Below are 17,572 nucleotides of genomic sequence, written 5' to 3' on the forward strand. Positions count from 1 at the left end.
TGCCAGGGCCCAGGGTAGAGTCTGTGTCTGGGCACCCCACTCACTAGCCAGATGGGCGCAGGTTGCTAGGAAGCAGGTACCTCCTTCCCTGGCTCAGCATCCCCACCTCCACCTGCACCATTACCTTGGCCAGACACATTAAGTCCCCAGTGCTCCTTAGCAGAGACATAGGTCCCTCCATGTGCCCTGGCTGGGGCTCTGGGACAGCTGCACCAGTCCTCAACTCCAGATGCAATCACAGACTCACAGGGGTCCAAAGAAGTGAAGACTGCCAGGACCTGTCTCTCTCTTGCTCCAAGGGCCACCCACTAGCCCCATGTTTACACAAGTCCCAGAAGCCCTTTTAAAGCTCATAAGAGAAAGGGACAGCTGGGAAGACATTTTCTTAGTAAACTTCATTCCTGATTTGGAGGCCCTGGAATGTGCTAGTCAGAGACTCCTGTCCCAGATGTGTCTTGAAGGTTGGGGGCAGGGGTGGATACCATCCTGGCTTGTGCTGCAGCCAACCACTGCCTGGGCATCACTTGGCAACGTCAGGTGCAGGTGCTGGGGCTCACTCAGTGCCCCTCACGTGTTTGATCTCAGCCCCAGGAAGTCATCCAGGAGGTCGGGGGAGCAGGCATCTCGCAGCGAGCAGGGCTGAGGCAACGCTTGCCATGGGGTGGAGAGAGAGCAGGTGGTGGGTCTGGCACAAGAGCTCTCTTTCCACCGTCGTGGCTAGTTCATCCATTTGAGGACCAGAACGCCAAACATGGCTTCCCAGGTAGAGCCCTGTACCTCCAGGGCAAGACAGGCTGTACAGCTCCTAGGAGGCTCGGCTCTCCTCTACCGGGAGGGCCCTTGTCGCACCAGCTCCTGGAAGGTGCTCAAGTACCCTTTTAGTTCAGGGCAGGACCTCGGGCACGGGGTGCTCAGCGGGGCATCCCAGGCTGGGCAGCTTTCAGGCTCATGCTAGGGCCAACGTGAGGCAATGGGCATCGCAGTCACTTTTTTATTTGGCTGCCACAGTTACAACTCTTTCACAATAACATGTAGTGAGGGCCACCTCCAGTCCCAGTAGAAGAGCATTCCACTGGCAGGGTCAAGTGCTGGGCTTTGGGGATTTGAGCATTTAGAGAGTTTTAAAAGTCACAGGACGTGCTGAAAGGGTGAACTGAAAAAATTCGCTATGTGAAATTGTGCATGTGATACTGCTCAGGAGTCAGAGGAAGGCAGAGCAACGTTCCCCAGGTAGCCACCCCACTGGTGGCACGGAGGCTCTAGATCTCACCTCTGCGGCGTCCCTGTTCCCAGGGCTTCTACAGGAGAGAACCTTTACCCGTGGGAGGGAAACTGAGCTGGGGCAGGACTTGGAAACAGGAAGCAGTGATGGGACCTGCCTGGGGAGCACCTTCAGGGAAGCTCAGGCACAGGGCCAAGAGGCAGAAAGGAGACCCAGGCGCCCCTCCTCTGGACGGCCAGCACCTCTCACCCACGCTCCAGCCGGCCCTGTCAAGTGCACCGTGTGCCTGCTGAGCATGCCGTGGCTCCCCAGGCACTGGAGCTCTGTAAAAGTAAGTTCTAACCGACCTGCAAGTAGGCGTGGGACTCTCCTGCTGGGGTCACCGCCTGGTGAGGCCCTGTCCTTGCCTCCCATTGAAATCCAGTGCCCCAGGTCTGCAAACCTATGGAGCTCTGAGTTCAGTTTCACCGTCCGTATTTTCCTCATCCCCCAAACCAATGGCTGCTCTAGAGGCCCCAAGGCCCCACTGCTCTGCAGAGGCTGAGCTCTAGAGGCAGGGGGTCTGCAGTTGGCACAGGTCCCACTGTGTGACTTCAAATGCAACGGGCAACCTCCAGAGGAGGTCGCATGGGAGTTGACTCTCAGAAGTGCCCGTCATATTGACTGTCCCGGATGATGCACCCAGGACAGTGGGATGTGCTGTGGGGCCTGATGCCCCACTGGCTGCCCAGCGTGTGCAGCCCACAGCAGCAGCTCCTGGACTCCACTTGGCGGGATCTTCACACCCCTCACCATCTGAGTTTCACTACGCCTGTCTACTTACACATCCTAATTGCTATTCCAAAGTTAGGAGCTATTTTAATAGAAATACAGGAGGAATGTTACCAGGATGCCAACAGAGTAGACCAGTGGCCAACGCATCTTCCATGCTTTCTGGTGAGCTTCAACAGCCTTGTGGATAAATAAAATTATTGATAGAGCATGTCAAGATTCTTGTATTAACTTTAAGGGAAAATTCATGTTCTAAGAGTGTTTTCAAGGTGTTGCTCACTATTGTTAAATATTGGTGGAGATCATTTGCATAACTCACCTTTGAAATCAAACACACATGCCACACCTGGGATACAGTCTCACACGCTTACCTGACGTGTGCAGAGAGGAACTGCATGGCGGCGGCACACAAGGAAGCAAGGAACACCTGAGCTTCAGGACATTTCACCTGACAGGACCTGCTACCATAAGGCCAGGGCCCCGGTCAGACTCCTGGCTCTCACCTGTGTCCATGGCTATGGCGCTGCTTCACAGAGTGAGGCCCAGTACAGAGGGGCCTCTAAGGAGATGGTCACTTGTGCAGAAGTTGCTGCTGAGCAGAGAACTGAGGGGACAAATGGCTCATTGAGGGACTCTACGCAGGCTGGAAGGAGCCCGCAGCCAGCAAGGCCTTCTCTAAGCCTTGGCTTTGGGACAGAGGATCTCAAGTGCATCTATCAGTCACTCCAGAGCCAGTGGGGCCATCTGGAGAGACAAGCAGCTCTGCAAGGACTCTCCCACTACAGCACAGCACTGCTCGGTGCCTTCCAGGAAGAACTGGTGGCCTGTGGGGCCAGAAGGCCTTCCCAGCAGCCACCAAGAAAGGGGTCTTCCCGGCAGTGGCAGAACTGAACCCTGGAAAGAACTAAGGGCCAGTGAGGCCTTTCCCTCCCAGCGCCACTGGGGGCTACTTTATTTTAATCTTGTGCTAAGGAGACTAGCCATGAGCCAGGTGCAGTGGCATATGGCTGTCATCTCAGCTACTCAGGAGGCTAGATGGCAAGTTTGGGGTCAGCCTGGGCAACTTAGTGAAACCCTGTCTCAAAAAATAAAAAGGCTGAGGGTGCAGCTCAGTGGTAGAGCACCCCTGGGTTCAATCCCCAGTACCATGGAAAACAAAGCAAAACAAAAAACCCAAACCCTAACCATGGATCCTCCTCACACATTTTTTTTTAATATTTATTTTTTAGTTGCAGTTGGACACAATACCTTTATTTTATTTATTTTTATGTGGTTGCTGAGGATCAAACCCGAGGCCTCACACGTGCTAGGCGAGCACTCTGCCACTGAGCTACAGCCCCAGCCCCGCTCACACACTCTGAAGTGTACAACATGTTAATGTTACCTACAGACAGGACAGCGGACCTCCCGATGTCTTTGTCCTGCAGAACTGCAATGTAACCACTGACCCACAACCCCAGGCTACCCTCTGCCTCGCCCCAGTCAGCCTTTTGTGCTCTGTGGCCTGTTCTGGGAGCTTGCAGCACCCCATGCTCCATGGGCTGCAGGGGAGTAGGGTCTGGAGGAGACAGAAACGGGAGGCCCAGAGGCCAGGCATGGACTCAGTGGTCTGACTGTGACAAGTGGCTCAGCCTCTCTGTCCTTATTAGTTCAGAGAAGGAAATTCTCTCCAGAGTTTTCTGAGGGTGAGACATGATGAACTGTGTAGAGCACGCAGCACAGTCACTCTGGGTGCTGCTCAGTTAAGATGGGCTGCCTAATCTTTGCAGGAGGGCCAAGGTGCTCCTAAGTTTTAAACAGCAGTTTTGGGAAATGGCCTGGTGTTCATCTTCGGTTACAAACAGAAGGTGTCATGGAAAAAGGTTACCTGAGATCAAGCTTAAAGTATAGGACACGTGGTAAGGAAATAAAGAAAAAATTGATCATTGTAGCCAAATGCGCCCTATCTGGGTAGTGCTGTTATGTAAAGCTACCTGTGTCCTGCAATCAATCAATAAAGGCAGCACCAACCCAATCTTTACTGTGGCTTTCGTTTTCGAAATTTGACAAAACAGGCCTGAAGTTGACCTGGAAGAACCGACACATGAGAAGAGCGGAACATGATGACCAAGAAACTAATGAGGGAGATGGAAGTAGCCTCACCACCCACGCACGCTCACTAGACCTGGAATTCACCTTCCACTTTGTGCATGCGTGCTGTGCTTTGATAAAAAGGCCACACACATATATGTGCAATTGTGTGTGTGCACATTACAGCCATTGAATGAGAAGTTCAAAGAACAGAAAAGGAAGTGTAGAAACTGTCCCACATAGGGAAACACAGATCTCATAGTCAGTGGAGTGGGTAGGCTAACTGGTAAATATCTAGAGATGAAGTTAGATCCATTGACCTTTCCCCTAGGAGAGTGTTGTGTTATTCGGAATCATGCAAAATGGAAACATTTAATTCACATTAATACAATGTACATGACCTTGGGGAAAGGAAGGCCTTTCTTAAAATGATTATAAGGCTAGAAACCAGCAAAAAGTCTACACAGAAGAGTAAAAAATTATCTGTGGCAAAGGACAGGAATATCACTGCACACAGAAAGTGAAAAATGACAAACTGGGAGAAATATTTGCAACATATGAGGAAAAAAATCAGTCTTGATAGCCTTAATATATAAAGAACTTTTCAAAGTAAATAGCGAAAACACATCCCCAATGGAAAACTGAGCAAAGATGAGAAGTTCACAGAAGACACACATGGCCCATCTGAATATCATAAATGTCATGCATGGCATGCAAATTAAAACAGCAAGTCAGTAGCAAAGGTCATCCTGGAAAGAGTCAAAAAAGAAGTGTCCCCCCATAATGAATCTTTTCAAGCTTCTGGATCAGGTACCAATGTACAGGAAATACAGAGGTCAGAGCAGCACACAGAACATGAGAGAAATACCATTAACAAAATCTTAAACTAAAGTTACCAACTAGTTTTGAAAAATAAACTGTTAGGGGAAAAGATGCAGGGAAACCCCCCACCAGGAGACTTGGGAGCATATCCACTGGCCACAAGGTGTGCACCGTGCCTGGGTCCAGATGCAAAAGCTGTAAAAAGCAACGCACAACAATCTTTTGTAAAATTGACAAAGCGTGTAAAATCTGCTCAAGGACTAGACATTTCACGACAAAAGGAATTATTGCAAATTTATGTGAAGAATGACGATCATACTGTGGTTATGCTTCCTAAATGTCTTGTGGGACACACATTAAAGTGATCATAGATGAAATAATATCACATCTGGTATTTACTTTCAGAGTAGAGGGGAGATGTAGGTGCAGAGTGGCTGAGCAGGACTAGTCATGAGCTGACTGGCCGCTGCGGGAGGTGGATGAGTTCAAACTACTTAGACTTATTAGAAAGATTCCCAGTTAAAACAAACAAACAAAAAAAACCCCAACAACAACAAAAAACTCTGCCCAGTGCTAGAGAAGGGACACGGGAAGAGACATGGGTTCTTGGTATCCCCTTTCCAGAGGGCAGAAACCGGAATATACCTTCTAGCAATTCTACTTCTGAAATGCTTTTATGAATAGGATTATAAAACTTACAAAATGTGTGTAAGAAGGTTTATAAAGCAGTTTTTGAACTAATAGGTCAACGGATACATCATACAACCTAAAGAGGCCTGGGTAAATAAACCATACATTTCCATTCAATGGAATACTATGTAACCACTTTAAATAATATTTATTGACATAAACTATGTTCATGACCCTAACAGTAAAGTGTGTTTGTGGGAATATACGTTAGATGAAAAATTTGTGAGGATGCACCTTAAGATGTTAACTGTTATGGTTCAGATGGGAGGTGTCCCACAAAAGCTCATGTGAGACAATTCAGGAATTTTCAGAGATGAAATGATGATGAGCTGTGACCTAGTCAGCAGACAGATCCACTGATGTGGATTAACTGGGGGTGACCGCGGCAGGCGGGGTGGGGGAGAAGGAGGTCGCTGGGGCGTGCCTTTGGAGTTCACACTCTGTCCTTGAGAGCGCTAACTCCACCTCCCGGCTGTTAGGCCTTCCGCTGTGATATTCTGCCCCACTTTGGGCCCAGAACCATGGGGTTAGTGGATCTGGTCTGCACCCCTGAAGACAGGAGCCCTCTCCTCCCTTACATTGCTCTTCTCGTGACTTTTGGTCACTGTGTCATGAAAGCTGACTAAAACAGTAATGTTAGTTATTTTTCGTAATGAGGTACAGGAGACTTATTTTTCCTTTTCACTTATCTATAACTTAAACTTTTTCTTTAATAAGTATGGATTTCGGGTACAATGTTTAATGTTTATAAACAAATATGGAAATAAACTTTTAAAAGGAGGCGAGATATTTCAAATGATGTTAATAGGTCTGTCTTTATTAACTTGGCAGGCATTCAAATTTTCTGAAATGATTTTTGTTTTATAATTTGTTGGTTTAGAAGCAGCTATAAACATATTCTGTGGAATTATTAAAAGTATACTTTGGTATTTTCAGCCCCTCCACAAACAAAACAATAGTGACAGATTAGAAAGAACAAACTGAAAATTGATCTAATGGAATACAAACAAAAATGCCTATCTGTTTCCTCAGGGTGTGAGAAAAGGTCTTTTTCTTTTCTCGTCTTTTTAACAAGAAAACAGAGAGGAAGTGCTTTAAAGGGATAATCAGATTTCATGCTTGTCATGGGCAGCGTCAAAGCCTAATTTAGCAAAACCCATGCAAGTTCTGCCTGTGAGCCAACCTGCTTTGGTACCTGGGGTGTTGCCAAGTCAGTGTGGCCAGGAGAACGGTCCAGGGTGAGGACCTGCCCTGCCACAGGGCTGACCAGGCCACCCCTGCAGGGTGCAGCCTCGTCACCCAGCACCCAGCCTACTGCAACTGGGCAGCCATGCGCTGCCAGGGAGAGACGGCCAGGTGACAGCCTACTCAAAGGTGGGACTTTCCTACTCAAAGGTGACACCTTCTGCCACTTTGAAGATGACTTTTGCATATGGTGGTGTGGGAAGGGTTCGGTACATAGCAGCACTTAAGGACCAAAACAGAAGTCCATGTTGGGAGGGCCTGTGCCAGGAGGCCCGTGGTGGCCATCGGGGAACAGTTTGCTGCTTTCCTTTCTGTATTCTCTGTTTGTCCACAAGGGCAGGGGTTATTTGCATGAGGGTGAGAAGGCACTTGAACAGGAATCCACCCAGGCCTCACACCTTTTTGGCTGCGGGGCCTTAAAGAGAGAAGCCGATCAGGGAGCAGACACTGAGCTTGTGGCTGGGTGACTCTGGAACTGGTGAGGTGGGTCAGAGGCCAGGGGCATCGGTGACAACCAAGCAGGTAGAGGTGGGCTGGGGGTCATGCTGCCAGACTGTCAAGCTGCCAGCTTGGGGCCAGCATGGCCAACCGGGATCCTGCTGCGAGACAGGCCAGAGTCGGAGGGTTCTGAGGGGCACCAGTGAAGGGAAGATGGGTGGCAAGACTGGGGTTTCAGAGCATTCTACGTGTGACCTGACCTGCACTGAAAACGCAGACGAAATACAGACGTCGCACCCTTCGCTGCCTGTCACAGCTCCTCTCTTCAGGGCTCTTTCTACCACCTGAGACATGGCAGGCCCCCACTTCTGGCTGGCCTCCTTGCCCGCTCTGGTCATTTCCATGCTGCCGTACCTTGCAGGACCTTGGGCCATGTCAGAGGGAAGGCTGCTTTGCATCTGGAGGGCTGTGCAGCAGGGAGCAGCCACACCCTTCGACTGTGCGCTCATCTTCAAGGCCCAGGACAAATCCTGCGGCTTCCACCCGCACCACACAGATTGGAGAAATCACACAAGGCCCAGGTGTGACCCTGGTCTGCAGATTCTGGCATGGGGGTATCTTCTATGGGGCAGGATGATGCCCAGGGGCTGTTTCATTCATTCATATCAACAGCCAAGGTGATTTCTGTGAGGCTGCATTTGCCAAAATACACAGCCATGGATACAGGGGCATCTCTGTAAGTCTGAGGGAAAAGGAAGAGTTTACACACAAAAATAATGGGTTTTCCACCCCCCATAAACACCAAGGTATGGATCTCATTTTGAAAAGATAACAAACTACAACTCTTTGAAAACATTTTGCTTAAAGCACAAATCCCAACACCTTTTCCTGCTCTGGCAAGGAGCCATGGTTGTTTGGGCATGGGCTGGTGTTCTCCAAGCTGTTCTCGGCCCTGGCACCTTACTCAGGGTTAATGGCACTGTGTCCTGTGATTCTGGATAATCCAACTGCAAGTGACACTGCCCTAGTGACCCTCCACTGCTGTATCTTCCCCTGGTCCATCTTGGCACCACTGAACTCCCCCCAGGACTGCACAGCACGTCATTTATGGACTGGGCTCTTCCAAATGTCAGTGCTGAGGACGTCCCTGGCAGGGAGCATGGCCTGTGGAATAAAGTGATAGAAACATGGAGTGTACCAGGGACTCGGGCTCTCCTCCCGCTTTAGAAGGTTTATAAGAACTTGAGATCGATTCTCTAATCCAGTGATTTCTTTAGGAACTTGTCTATCATGCGAACAGGCCATCTTGGGAAGCTTTTAAACCCGGAGAAAATAACACTAGTCTCCACAGTTCGATGATACATCGAAAACCCAAGAGAAAATAAGCAATTTCCATTTTAATATGGAGTGGGTCCTGTCCCTGTTAACTTCAATTGTAGAATTACATAGAACAGATTGGATACTAGTATTTAATAAAATCCACTTCAAGATTATAGAGCATTTTAAATATAAAAAATAAGTCTTTTAATTAAAAAGAGTATGTGAGTAGCCCTGGATACATCTACAAAACAATCCCAAAGTATAAAAGCAAGGCAACATCTGGATATGATTCCCTGAGCCACAGGGCTCCCAAACCTCACAGGGGGGTGGACACAGAACTTTTTTAACTTTTAAATAATGCAACTGATTTCCCTCTCCAGCAAGACACGTTTGAAAGGCAGCTATAGTGAGTCATAACGACTTAGGGGCTCTCTAGAAGTAACGCAGGCTCTGTAGGCTCTTGTGCAGAGGACGCAGGGATTACCTGAACGAGAGGGCAAACAATCCCCCAGCAGAGAGCGCCAGGCTGCTGTTTGAACAGGTGGGCGCCCAAACCCATCTGCAAGGGATTTACATTTGCTGTCACACAGAGGATTCAGAGCCAAAATTGGAATCTTCCCTTTTCCAGTTTGCATCTTCTAACGGTTCTCAGTGTGGTTAAAATGCCCCTGCAAAGATAAAAGAGCACATTGTGCAAATTAAGTGACCTTGGCCAGATCCACACACTTTGGCTCTATGTTCACTGACACAATGCACTAACCCTGGTAAACAATGCCTTAACTTCTGTGGTGACTGTATATTTATAGATGTATTAATAGATATACCTCGCAATTAAGATATTTAGAGCACTTCCAATAATGCCTGTTCTCAATAAATATCACACCCCAGTTCTCCTACAGAGTGAAAATGAAAAATCATTTATCTAATCATAAAATAAATTTTAAAAAATGATGTTGCCTTAAATGCTGGATCAGGATTCAAGACCAGAGAAGCAGAGCATGCTCCTTACCAGGGACATCTGGAAGGGGCCCGAGTGCACAGCCACCCTGTCAGGCCCTGCTCTCTCCCTCTGCAGCAGGCCTCCCACCTCTGCACCTTCTCCCACAGGAAGGGAAACCAGATGGCTGGGACGAGCTGGCCAGAGGCTGACCGGCTGCACAGGGAGAGGACTCGCCAGCAGCCAGCGATCCCTGTTGCACTTGGCTGATACGTCAGCACACAGCAGTGTGGCTCCTGGCCCACAGGCAGAGGCAGGCTGGGCATCCCGCCTGCAAGGACTGCCCCAGAATGGTAATGAGCTCCCTGGGCTGGCTGAGGCCCAGGAAGGCTGGGACAGGTCAGGTGGTGAGAGGCAAATCAGGCCAGTCCACAATGGCACCCATTTCCCAGAAGGCAGGTGTTGCCCTGAGCCCCAGGGGCCTGACAGGAGACTTAGGCCTTGCCTGGGAGACTCACAGGTGGCAGCATACCACTGCACACTGAGGGCTCATTTGGGCAACCAGAACAAAGAGCCAGGGAAGGAAGCTCAGGAGTCCACCCGACTGGGGTGAGGAGGGCTTCACACAGGAGAGGTGTCTCGGATGGGCCTTGACAGAGCACGAGGATCTTACACGGCCAGAGGGCCTCCCAGGCAGCAAGAACAGCATGAGGTCAGAACATTCCAGAACTGGAGAAGCCCCCACAGTGACAAGGGCCAGCAGTGCTAGCACATGACGGGGACAGGACCCGTCATGATGTGCTGAGGCCATGGTGCACGCATCCCGAGAAGCATGGGTGCTGCACCAACGCCAGGCCAACTCCCACGCCACTCTCACTTCACCAAGGACCTTCGAAGACAAGCTTCTTCCTTGCAGTTCTCGAGTCATTCGCAGACCTGTGGCATCGTCCCCCGAGTGGGCAGAGAACACACACTTCCTGGACTTCTCCACCAGAGGCTCCTCAGCCACAAGGCCCTCAGGGCTGTGAGGATGGGGAGAGGAGGCTGGGAAGTCACACGCAGGTGCACAAGAGGGGAGTGGCAGGAGCCCAGTGCTCTCCTACAGAAGAGCGGGGTCAGGGCCGGGGACGAGGGACGATGCTTTTCACTTAATTTCATCCCCATCACTACCAGGGCTCAAAAAAACATTTTAAAAGGTATTCATTGAGATCTGTCACTCTGGCCCCCGCCCCTGCCTCTTCCTGTCCAAGGAGGAGGACATTTGGAAGACATGCTGGAGGCAGAATGGATGAGACTTGGGGACCAAGACAGCCGCATCCACGTGAGGCCTGATACCTACAAAACCTTTAGAAATCGTTCATCTAATCTCCCCTGTCTCTGTGGCCTCTTCCCTCTGCTTCACACATGCAGTGTGCTGTTGTCTCTCCAGCATGGGGCCCACAGGGACACCTCCAAGCAGCCTGATGTCCCTGATGGATGTGGGTGCCCCCATGTGGTCTGCAGTCCTGGGGTGCTGGGGCTCCCAGGAGACACACACCAGTCACCAGAGGCGCATCTGATGATGCCTGTTTGAGCACAGGGTCCAGAGAAGTGCAGGCTCGCTCTGCCTTGAGTGGACATTCACTCCGGAGCACAGCACCTTGCCCTGGCTGGCTGGCCTTCCACAGGGATCTGACAGCAGCAGCAGGAATCATGGCTTTTGGTAAAATGCGATTCCAGTGTTCCATTACCGAGCGGGAGAGAAGGCGCTTTGGGAAGGAGCTTTCATCTGCTTCTGATGTGGGAATGAAGGCTCAGGTCCGGCTGCTACCAGCCATGTTCCCTGCACAGCCCACCCTCTCTGCTTCCTCAGGGCAAACTGTGCAGCCTCAAGGTCCCCTTCCTGCTCTGTGGCAATCTCACGGGGTGCTCACCACAATTAACACCCCTTTCAAAAGTTCCCACTTTGTGTTCTAGAGACTTGCCTTCGTGGGCTCCCCACCCCAGGGGCCTGCAGAGCAAGCAGGGCCAAGAGGAGCTCGCCTTACGCCAGATGGCACTGTGCCATGAGATACCCATCCCGAGACCCCATCCAAGGTAAGTCCAGTTACACTGTGACCTGTGCACACTGGGAAGAGAGGCTTTGCCACATACCATTTTGCCTGTTTGCTAAGGCCATTTTTCACTAATATGCAGAGGGTTTGGGGTTTTGGGGTTTCCACCTATCCCCAAGTAACTATCAATGTGATAAAACAGCAGCATTTATTTGTGAGTTAAAACTGTCCATGATTCCTGCCATTGCCTGAGGAATCATTTCTTTCTTTAATAGCAGATTTGTCTTTACTGCCACAAAACAGGTCTTTCCTCAAAGGCTTGGACGACTTCAAAGGCTACAAAGAAATCTTGGACTTCTAAGATGACCATTCTTATTTTGCTGGCATGAGCCTTTGTATAATGAAGTATCTTTATCATACCTATGTCTGTCCATGCTACGTCAGCACGCATTATGCACCTGTCCCATCTTCCTCCCTTCCTTCTTGGAGGGAGTCGCTGCTCTAAGACAGCATGCATGCACCCTTCTGCCTAAGGAAGTAGATGTATGTGAGAGAAGAATCACCGCAAAGGGATTAGCCACAAAGCTGTAGAAGAAGCCACAAGAGACCATGTAGGCCTAGATCAAGGGAGAGGAGGAGCAAGCAGTCACCAGATCTGGAAGGAGAATGTGTTATGGATTGCTGGCCCCTTGAAAGAAACAGTGACATTGGCCAAGGCACACATCAAGTACCCTGCCCTCCCTCTCCAATCTTCTGCTGCCTTCCCCTAGAGTCCCCAGTGGCTGAAATCACAGACAAGTCAGAGAGCCCAGATATCCCACTGATATGGACCAAACAGCCTGGCTCTGAGTAGAAGGCAGAGAACAATGGAAAATGGATCTGGAGAGGAAAACAAAATAGAAATCTCAGTCGCTGAACATACAGGACAGATTTTAAATCGGCTACTTTAAGTATGTTCAAAGAACTAAAGGAAAGCACAATTAAGAATTAAAGGAAAGCAGAACAACAATGTCTCACAAAATAGAGAAGTATCAATAAAGAGACAGAGTCTCTCTCTCTCTCTCTCTCTCTCTCTCTCTCTCTCTCTCTCTCTCTCTCACACACACACACACACACACACACACACACACACGGACACACCAGAAATTCTAGAGTTGAGATATATAATAACCGGGATAAAAAACTTACCAAAGAGAACTTAAGCAGGCAGAAGACAGAGCCAGTAAACTTGAAGTCAAATAAAATTATCTAGCTGGAGAAACATGAAGAAAAAAGAGGGGCCTGGGGTTGTGGCTCAGTGGTAGAGTGCTTGCCTGGCACGTGTGAGGCCCTCTGGGTCACTCCTCAGCACCACATAAAAATAAATACAATAAAGGTATTGGGTCTACCTTATTTTATTTAAAAATAAGCTTTATTAAAAATAAATAAACTTTATTTAAAAACTAAAAAAATTAAAAAACAAAAAAAAAGAAGAGAGCCTCAGAGCGGTGGAGTGCCATAAAGTGTGCCAACACGTACACAGACAGGGGTCTCGGAGGGAAGAGAGGGGACAGTGCAAAATGATATTTGAATAATGGCTCCAAATTTACCAACTTCGTTGAAATGTTTATTTATATATCCATGTCAATGAATTGTAACTGACTTGGGCTGAGATTATGGCTCAGCAGTAGAGCGCTTGCCTAGCACAGGCGGGACCTGGGTTCAATCCTCAGCACCACATGAAAATAGACATTGTGTCCATCTACACTTAAAAATAAATATTAAACAATAAAATAAAAATAAATAAGATAAAAACTGATGTGTGTTTTAAAAAAATGAATTGTAACTAGAATAAACCAAAAGGCATTCATAATTAGCACATCATAATAAAATTATCAAAAATCAAAGAATCTTGAAAGCAGAAAGAGAGAAATAACATATCACGTACAAGTGATCCTCAATAACATTAACAGCCAATTTCTCACCAGAAATCATGGAAGCCAGAGGCAATAAGATGACATAGTTCTGAAGCACTGAAAACCTGTCAGCCAAGAATTCTATACCCAAAAAAACTATCCTTTAAAAATGAAACAGAATTAAGACATTCTTAGGCAAACAAAACCAGAAAACATACTACTAGTAAAATTGTAGAAATACTTAAGGGAGTCCATAAAAGGACATTAGGTAGTAACTCATGTCCACTTGAAGAAATAATATGAACGAGATTTTTCTACTTGATTATCACCAGAGAATACGTTTTTGCATGTGCATCTTCTATTCAACAACCCTGCTGAATATATTAGTTCTAGTAATTCATCTGTACATTTTCTTGGATATTTTATGTAGATAATTATATCATCTGGAAATAACAATTTAGATTTTTCCCCTTATTTCTTTTTTCTTGTCTTATTGTGTTAGCTAGGAACCTTGGTATATAGAGCAGAAGTAATGACAACAAGCATCTTCTCTTTTTCTCTCCCAACAATGGCAATATTGCAATAAGTACCTTGTTCCTCAACCTTTACCAGGATAAACTCTTCTACTTATGGTTTGCTAAGTTGTTGTGTTGTAGCTGCCATTCTGACTGGAGTGAGATGAAATCTTTGAGTATTTTTATTTGCATTTCTCTAATTGCTAGAGATGTTGAATTTTCTTTTATATTTGTTTATTGATTGTATATCTTCTTCTGAGAAGTATCTGCTCAGTTCCTTGACCCATTTGTTGATTGGGTTATTTGGGTTTTTTTTTTTTTTTTGGTTGTAAGATTTTGAGTTCTTTATATATCCTAGAGATTAGTGCTCAATCTGATGTGCGTTTGGTAAAAATTTGTTGCCAAATTGTAGGCTCTATATTTAATTCATGGATCGTTTCTTTTGCTAAGAAGCTTTTTAGCTTAAATCCATCCCATTTATTGATTCTTGATATTAATTCTTGCACTATAGGAATCTTATTAAGGAAGTTGGGGCCTAATCCCACATGATGGAGGTTAGGGCCTACTTTTTCTTCTAATAGATACAGTATCTCTGGTTTAACTCCTAGGTCCTTGATCCACTTTGAGTTGAGTTTTGTGCATGGTGAGAGATAGGGGTTTAATTTAATCTTGTTGCATATGGATTTCCAGTTTTCCCAGCACCACTTGTTAAAGAGGCTATCTTTTATCCAGTGCACGTTTTTAGCATCTTTGTCTAATATAAGATAACTGTAATTATGTGGGTTAGTCTCTGTGTCCTCTGTCCTGTACCATTGGTCTATGCATCTATTTTGGTGCCAATACCATGCTGTTTTTGTTATTATGGCTCCATAGTGTAGTTTAAGGTCTGGTATAGTGATGCCTCCTGCTTCACTCTTCTTGCTAAGGATTGCTTTAGGTATTCTGGGTGTCTTATTTTTCTAGGTGAATTTCATGACTGCTTTTTCTATTTCTACGAGGAATGTCATTAGGATTTTGATTGGAATTGCATTGAATCTGTATAGTTTCTTTTGGTAGTATGGTCATTTTGAAAATATTAATTCTGCCTATCCAAGAACAAGGTAGATCTTTCCATTTTCTAAGGTCTTCTTTAATTTCTTTCTTTAGTGTTCTGTAGTTTTCGTTGTAGAGATCTTTCATCAAGTTGATTCCCAAGTATTTTATTTTATTTGTGGCTATTGTAAATAGGGTAGTTTTCCTCACTTCCCTCTCGGAGGATTTGTCATTGATATACAGAAATGCCTTTGATTTATGGGTGTTGATTTTATATCCTGCTACTTTGCTGAATTTACTTAATAGTTCTAGAATTTTTCTTATGAAATTTTTGAGTCTTCTAGGTATAGAATCACATCATCAGTAAATAGTATTAATTGAATTCTTCTTTACCTATCCATATCCCTTTAATTTCTTTCCTCTGTCTAATTGCTCTGGCTAGTGTTTCAAGAACTATGTTAAATAGAAGTGGTAAAAGAAGGCATCTTTTGTTCCAATTTTTAGAGGGAATGCTTTCAATTTTTCTCCATTTAGAATGATGTTGGTCTGGGGCTTAGCATAGATAGCTTTTATGACATTTGAGGTATGTTCCTATAATCCCTGGTTTTTCTAGTGTTTTGAACATGAGGAGTGCTATAATAATACAGCTAATTTTTAAGTAGTTTTAGGATACCCAAAGTCCAGAGAAAATATCTAATGCCAGATCCTGTCAGAAGCAAGATCTAAAGATTTATCAGTGGTCTCTTCAAACTCGCATAGCTTGGCCTCATTTTTGCAGAGTGACACAGCTGAACTCCTCCGTGGCCAGCTTTCTCTCTTAGTTTAAACAAATCAGCCTGGGTCTTCACCAAAGGCCTCTCATTTGCCTGGGAAGGAAGTCTGCTAAAATTCATGATGTGGCTGCTACTACTCTCAGTGATATGAGGTGGGCTGCAGGACTGCCAGTACGGGCAAGTGACGCTGGCATGCTGGCTTGTGCAACCAGCAGCCAAGAGAGCCCAGCCCTGGCTGTCCTGTGGACCATGGGCTTGCCAGGCTACCACTTAGCCCCAAGGACCACATCCTTCTTATCTAACTGGCAGGTTAGACTGATGAACTCGTGGCACATGGCACAATTTGGTTCTTGCGCAATGATCAAGTGAAAGTCCTGCTGATCCCTCCATGACTGCTTTCTGTTCTAGGGACATACGAATAAAGGACTGCCAAGAATGAGTTATCGCTGAAATAGACCCGAAGAGCAAACCACTGTGCATTGATCCTCCTCATCTATGTCAGAATGCTACAGCTCATCCCTGGCCTGATCCTAGACCTGATGCTCAGCCTGCTGCAGGAGGCACAGGCAGCGTTTCTGTGTGAGGAAGGGCAGTATCCAGAGGCTGGAGAGTTCCTGTTTGAGGGTGGTGTGCCGCAGTCTGGCTGGGCACAAAATAACCGAGCTGCCACACAGCCTTGTAGGTTCAAAACAGGAACTCCTTTATTCTCTGCACTCCCAGAACGCCAGGCATGCGGCCTTCCCCCGGGCCACACCACATACCAACCGGAAATCCTTCCTCCGGAAAATCCCTTCTCTGGCACTTCCCCAACCAATGGGAACTCTCCGGGAATCCCCTCGAGAACTCCAAAGTAGCAGGCTGAGGCGGACAGCAGGGGTCTAATATGCAATTGAATACACAGCTTAACATATCTATTATCACCTCAATGGCTTGCTGGCATCACCCTCTCAACCACTCTGTTCTGGCAAAAATGCCATGTGTCATTCCGACTCAGCTATGGCTCTCAGCAGTGGTGATTGTAGATGATATAGATGTAGGAAGCCATCACCAGTAATTTACAGATATGTAAATGAAATAAACCCAAATATCTGAAGGTCACACACTTGGAGGTACAAAGAAAGAAAGTGGCCATTCAGAATTAGAATGATCATCCTTTGGCACCTCCTGCTGACCCTACAGCAGAAAACTGAACCAACAATGGATTTGTCCCAACACCTCCCTTCCTTTCCCTCTAGTAGTCCTTCTATAGTGCCCTCCTTTCTGCACACAGGCACTCCACAAACACACACCACACACACACGCATGTGCATGCCTCACCCCCCCCCACAAGCAGGTACACACACACACACGCACACACACACACACACACAGTTGTCAGCAGTGGATTTCAGTGTCAGATACTGAAAGTTAAAAGTACAGAGCCCTTAGTATTTGCACTTAAATGAGAAGGAAAAAGGAAAAAGCTCGCTAACATTAATGAATAGGCTGGGCAGAGGCAGGGAGGTCCAGGATGCCTGGAAGCATCAGGCTTCGCGTGCTGGCTTTTATATGGCAATTCACGCCAGTATTATACCCTAACCCAGATACAAGACAGTGAAGGAACCCAGGCAGAGCACAGGGTGGCCTGCTATAGCCTTGTCTACACGGCACGTAACTGGGCTAGGCTCTACGTGCACCTGCCCAATGCTGAGCTGCTGCACCAAGGACCTGAGCCCCGAGGAGGGATAACAAGGCCCACAGGCCCACAGCTCTTCTTTACCCCAGGAGAATCTGCCAGTTCATTAGTGACTAGCCCAGGCCAGTACGGTT

The 17,572-nt window shown here is 47.1% G+C and overlaps 1 protein-coding gene across 3 annotated transcripts in view; it reads right to left on the reverse strand.

The window, feature by feature from the left end:
• Positions 1-8,634: 8,634 nt before the first annotated feature.
• C15H10orf143 (chromosome 15 C10orf143 homolog) overlaps positions 8,635-17,572 on the reverse strand; it is a 31,338-nt gene continuing 22,400 nt past the window's right edge. For 2 of the 3 annotated variants that reach the window (XM_077105335.1, XM_077105336.1), the window contains exon 4: positions 8,635-9,246. In XM_077105335.1, coding sequence (XP_076961450.1) covers positions 9,217-9,246 — 30 coding nt within the window. In that variant the 3' untranslated portion in view covers positions 8,635-9,216. The remainder of the gene's footprint in view (positions 9,247-17,572) is intronic. The other variant, XM_077105337.1, reaches the window with a different exon arrangement.

The sequence above is a fragment of the Callospermophilus lateralis genome, chromosome 15 (genome assembly GCF_048772815.1).
Source record: "Callospermophilus lateralis isolate mCalLat2 chromosome 15, mCalLat2.hap1, whole genome shotgun sequence".
NCBI lineage: Eukaryota > Metazoa > Chordata > Mammalia > Rodentia > Sciuridae > Callospermophilus > Callospermophilus lateralis.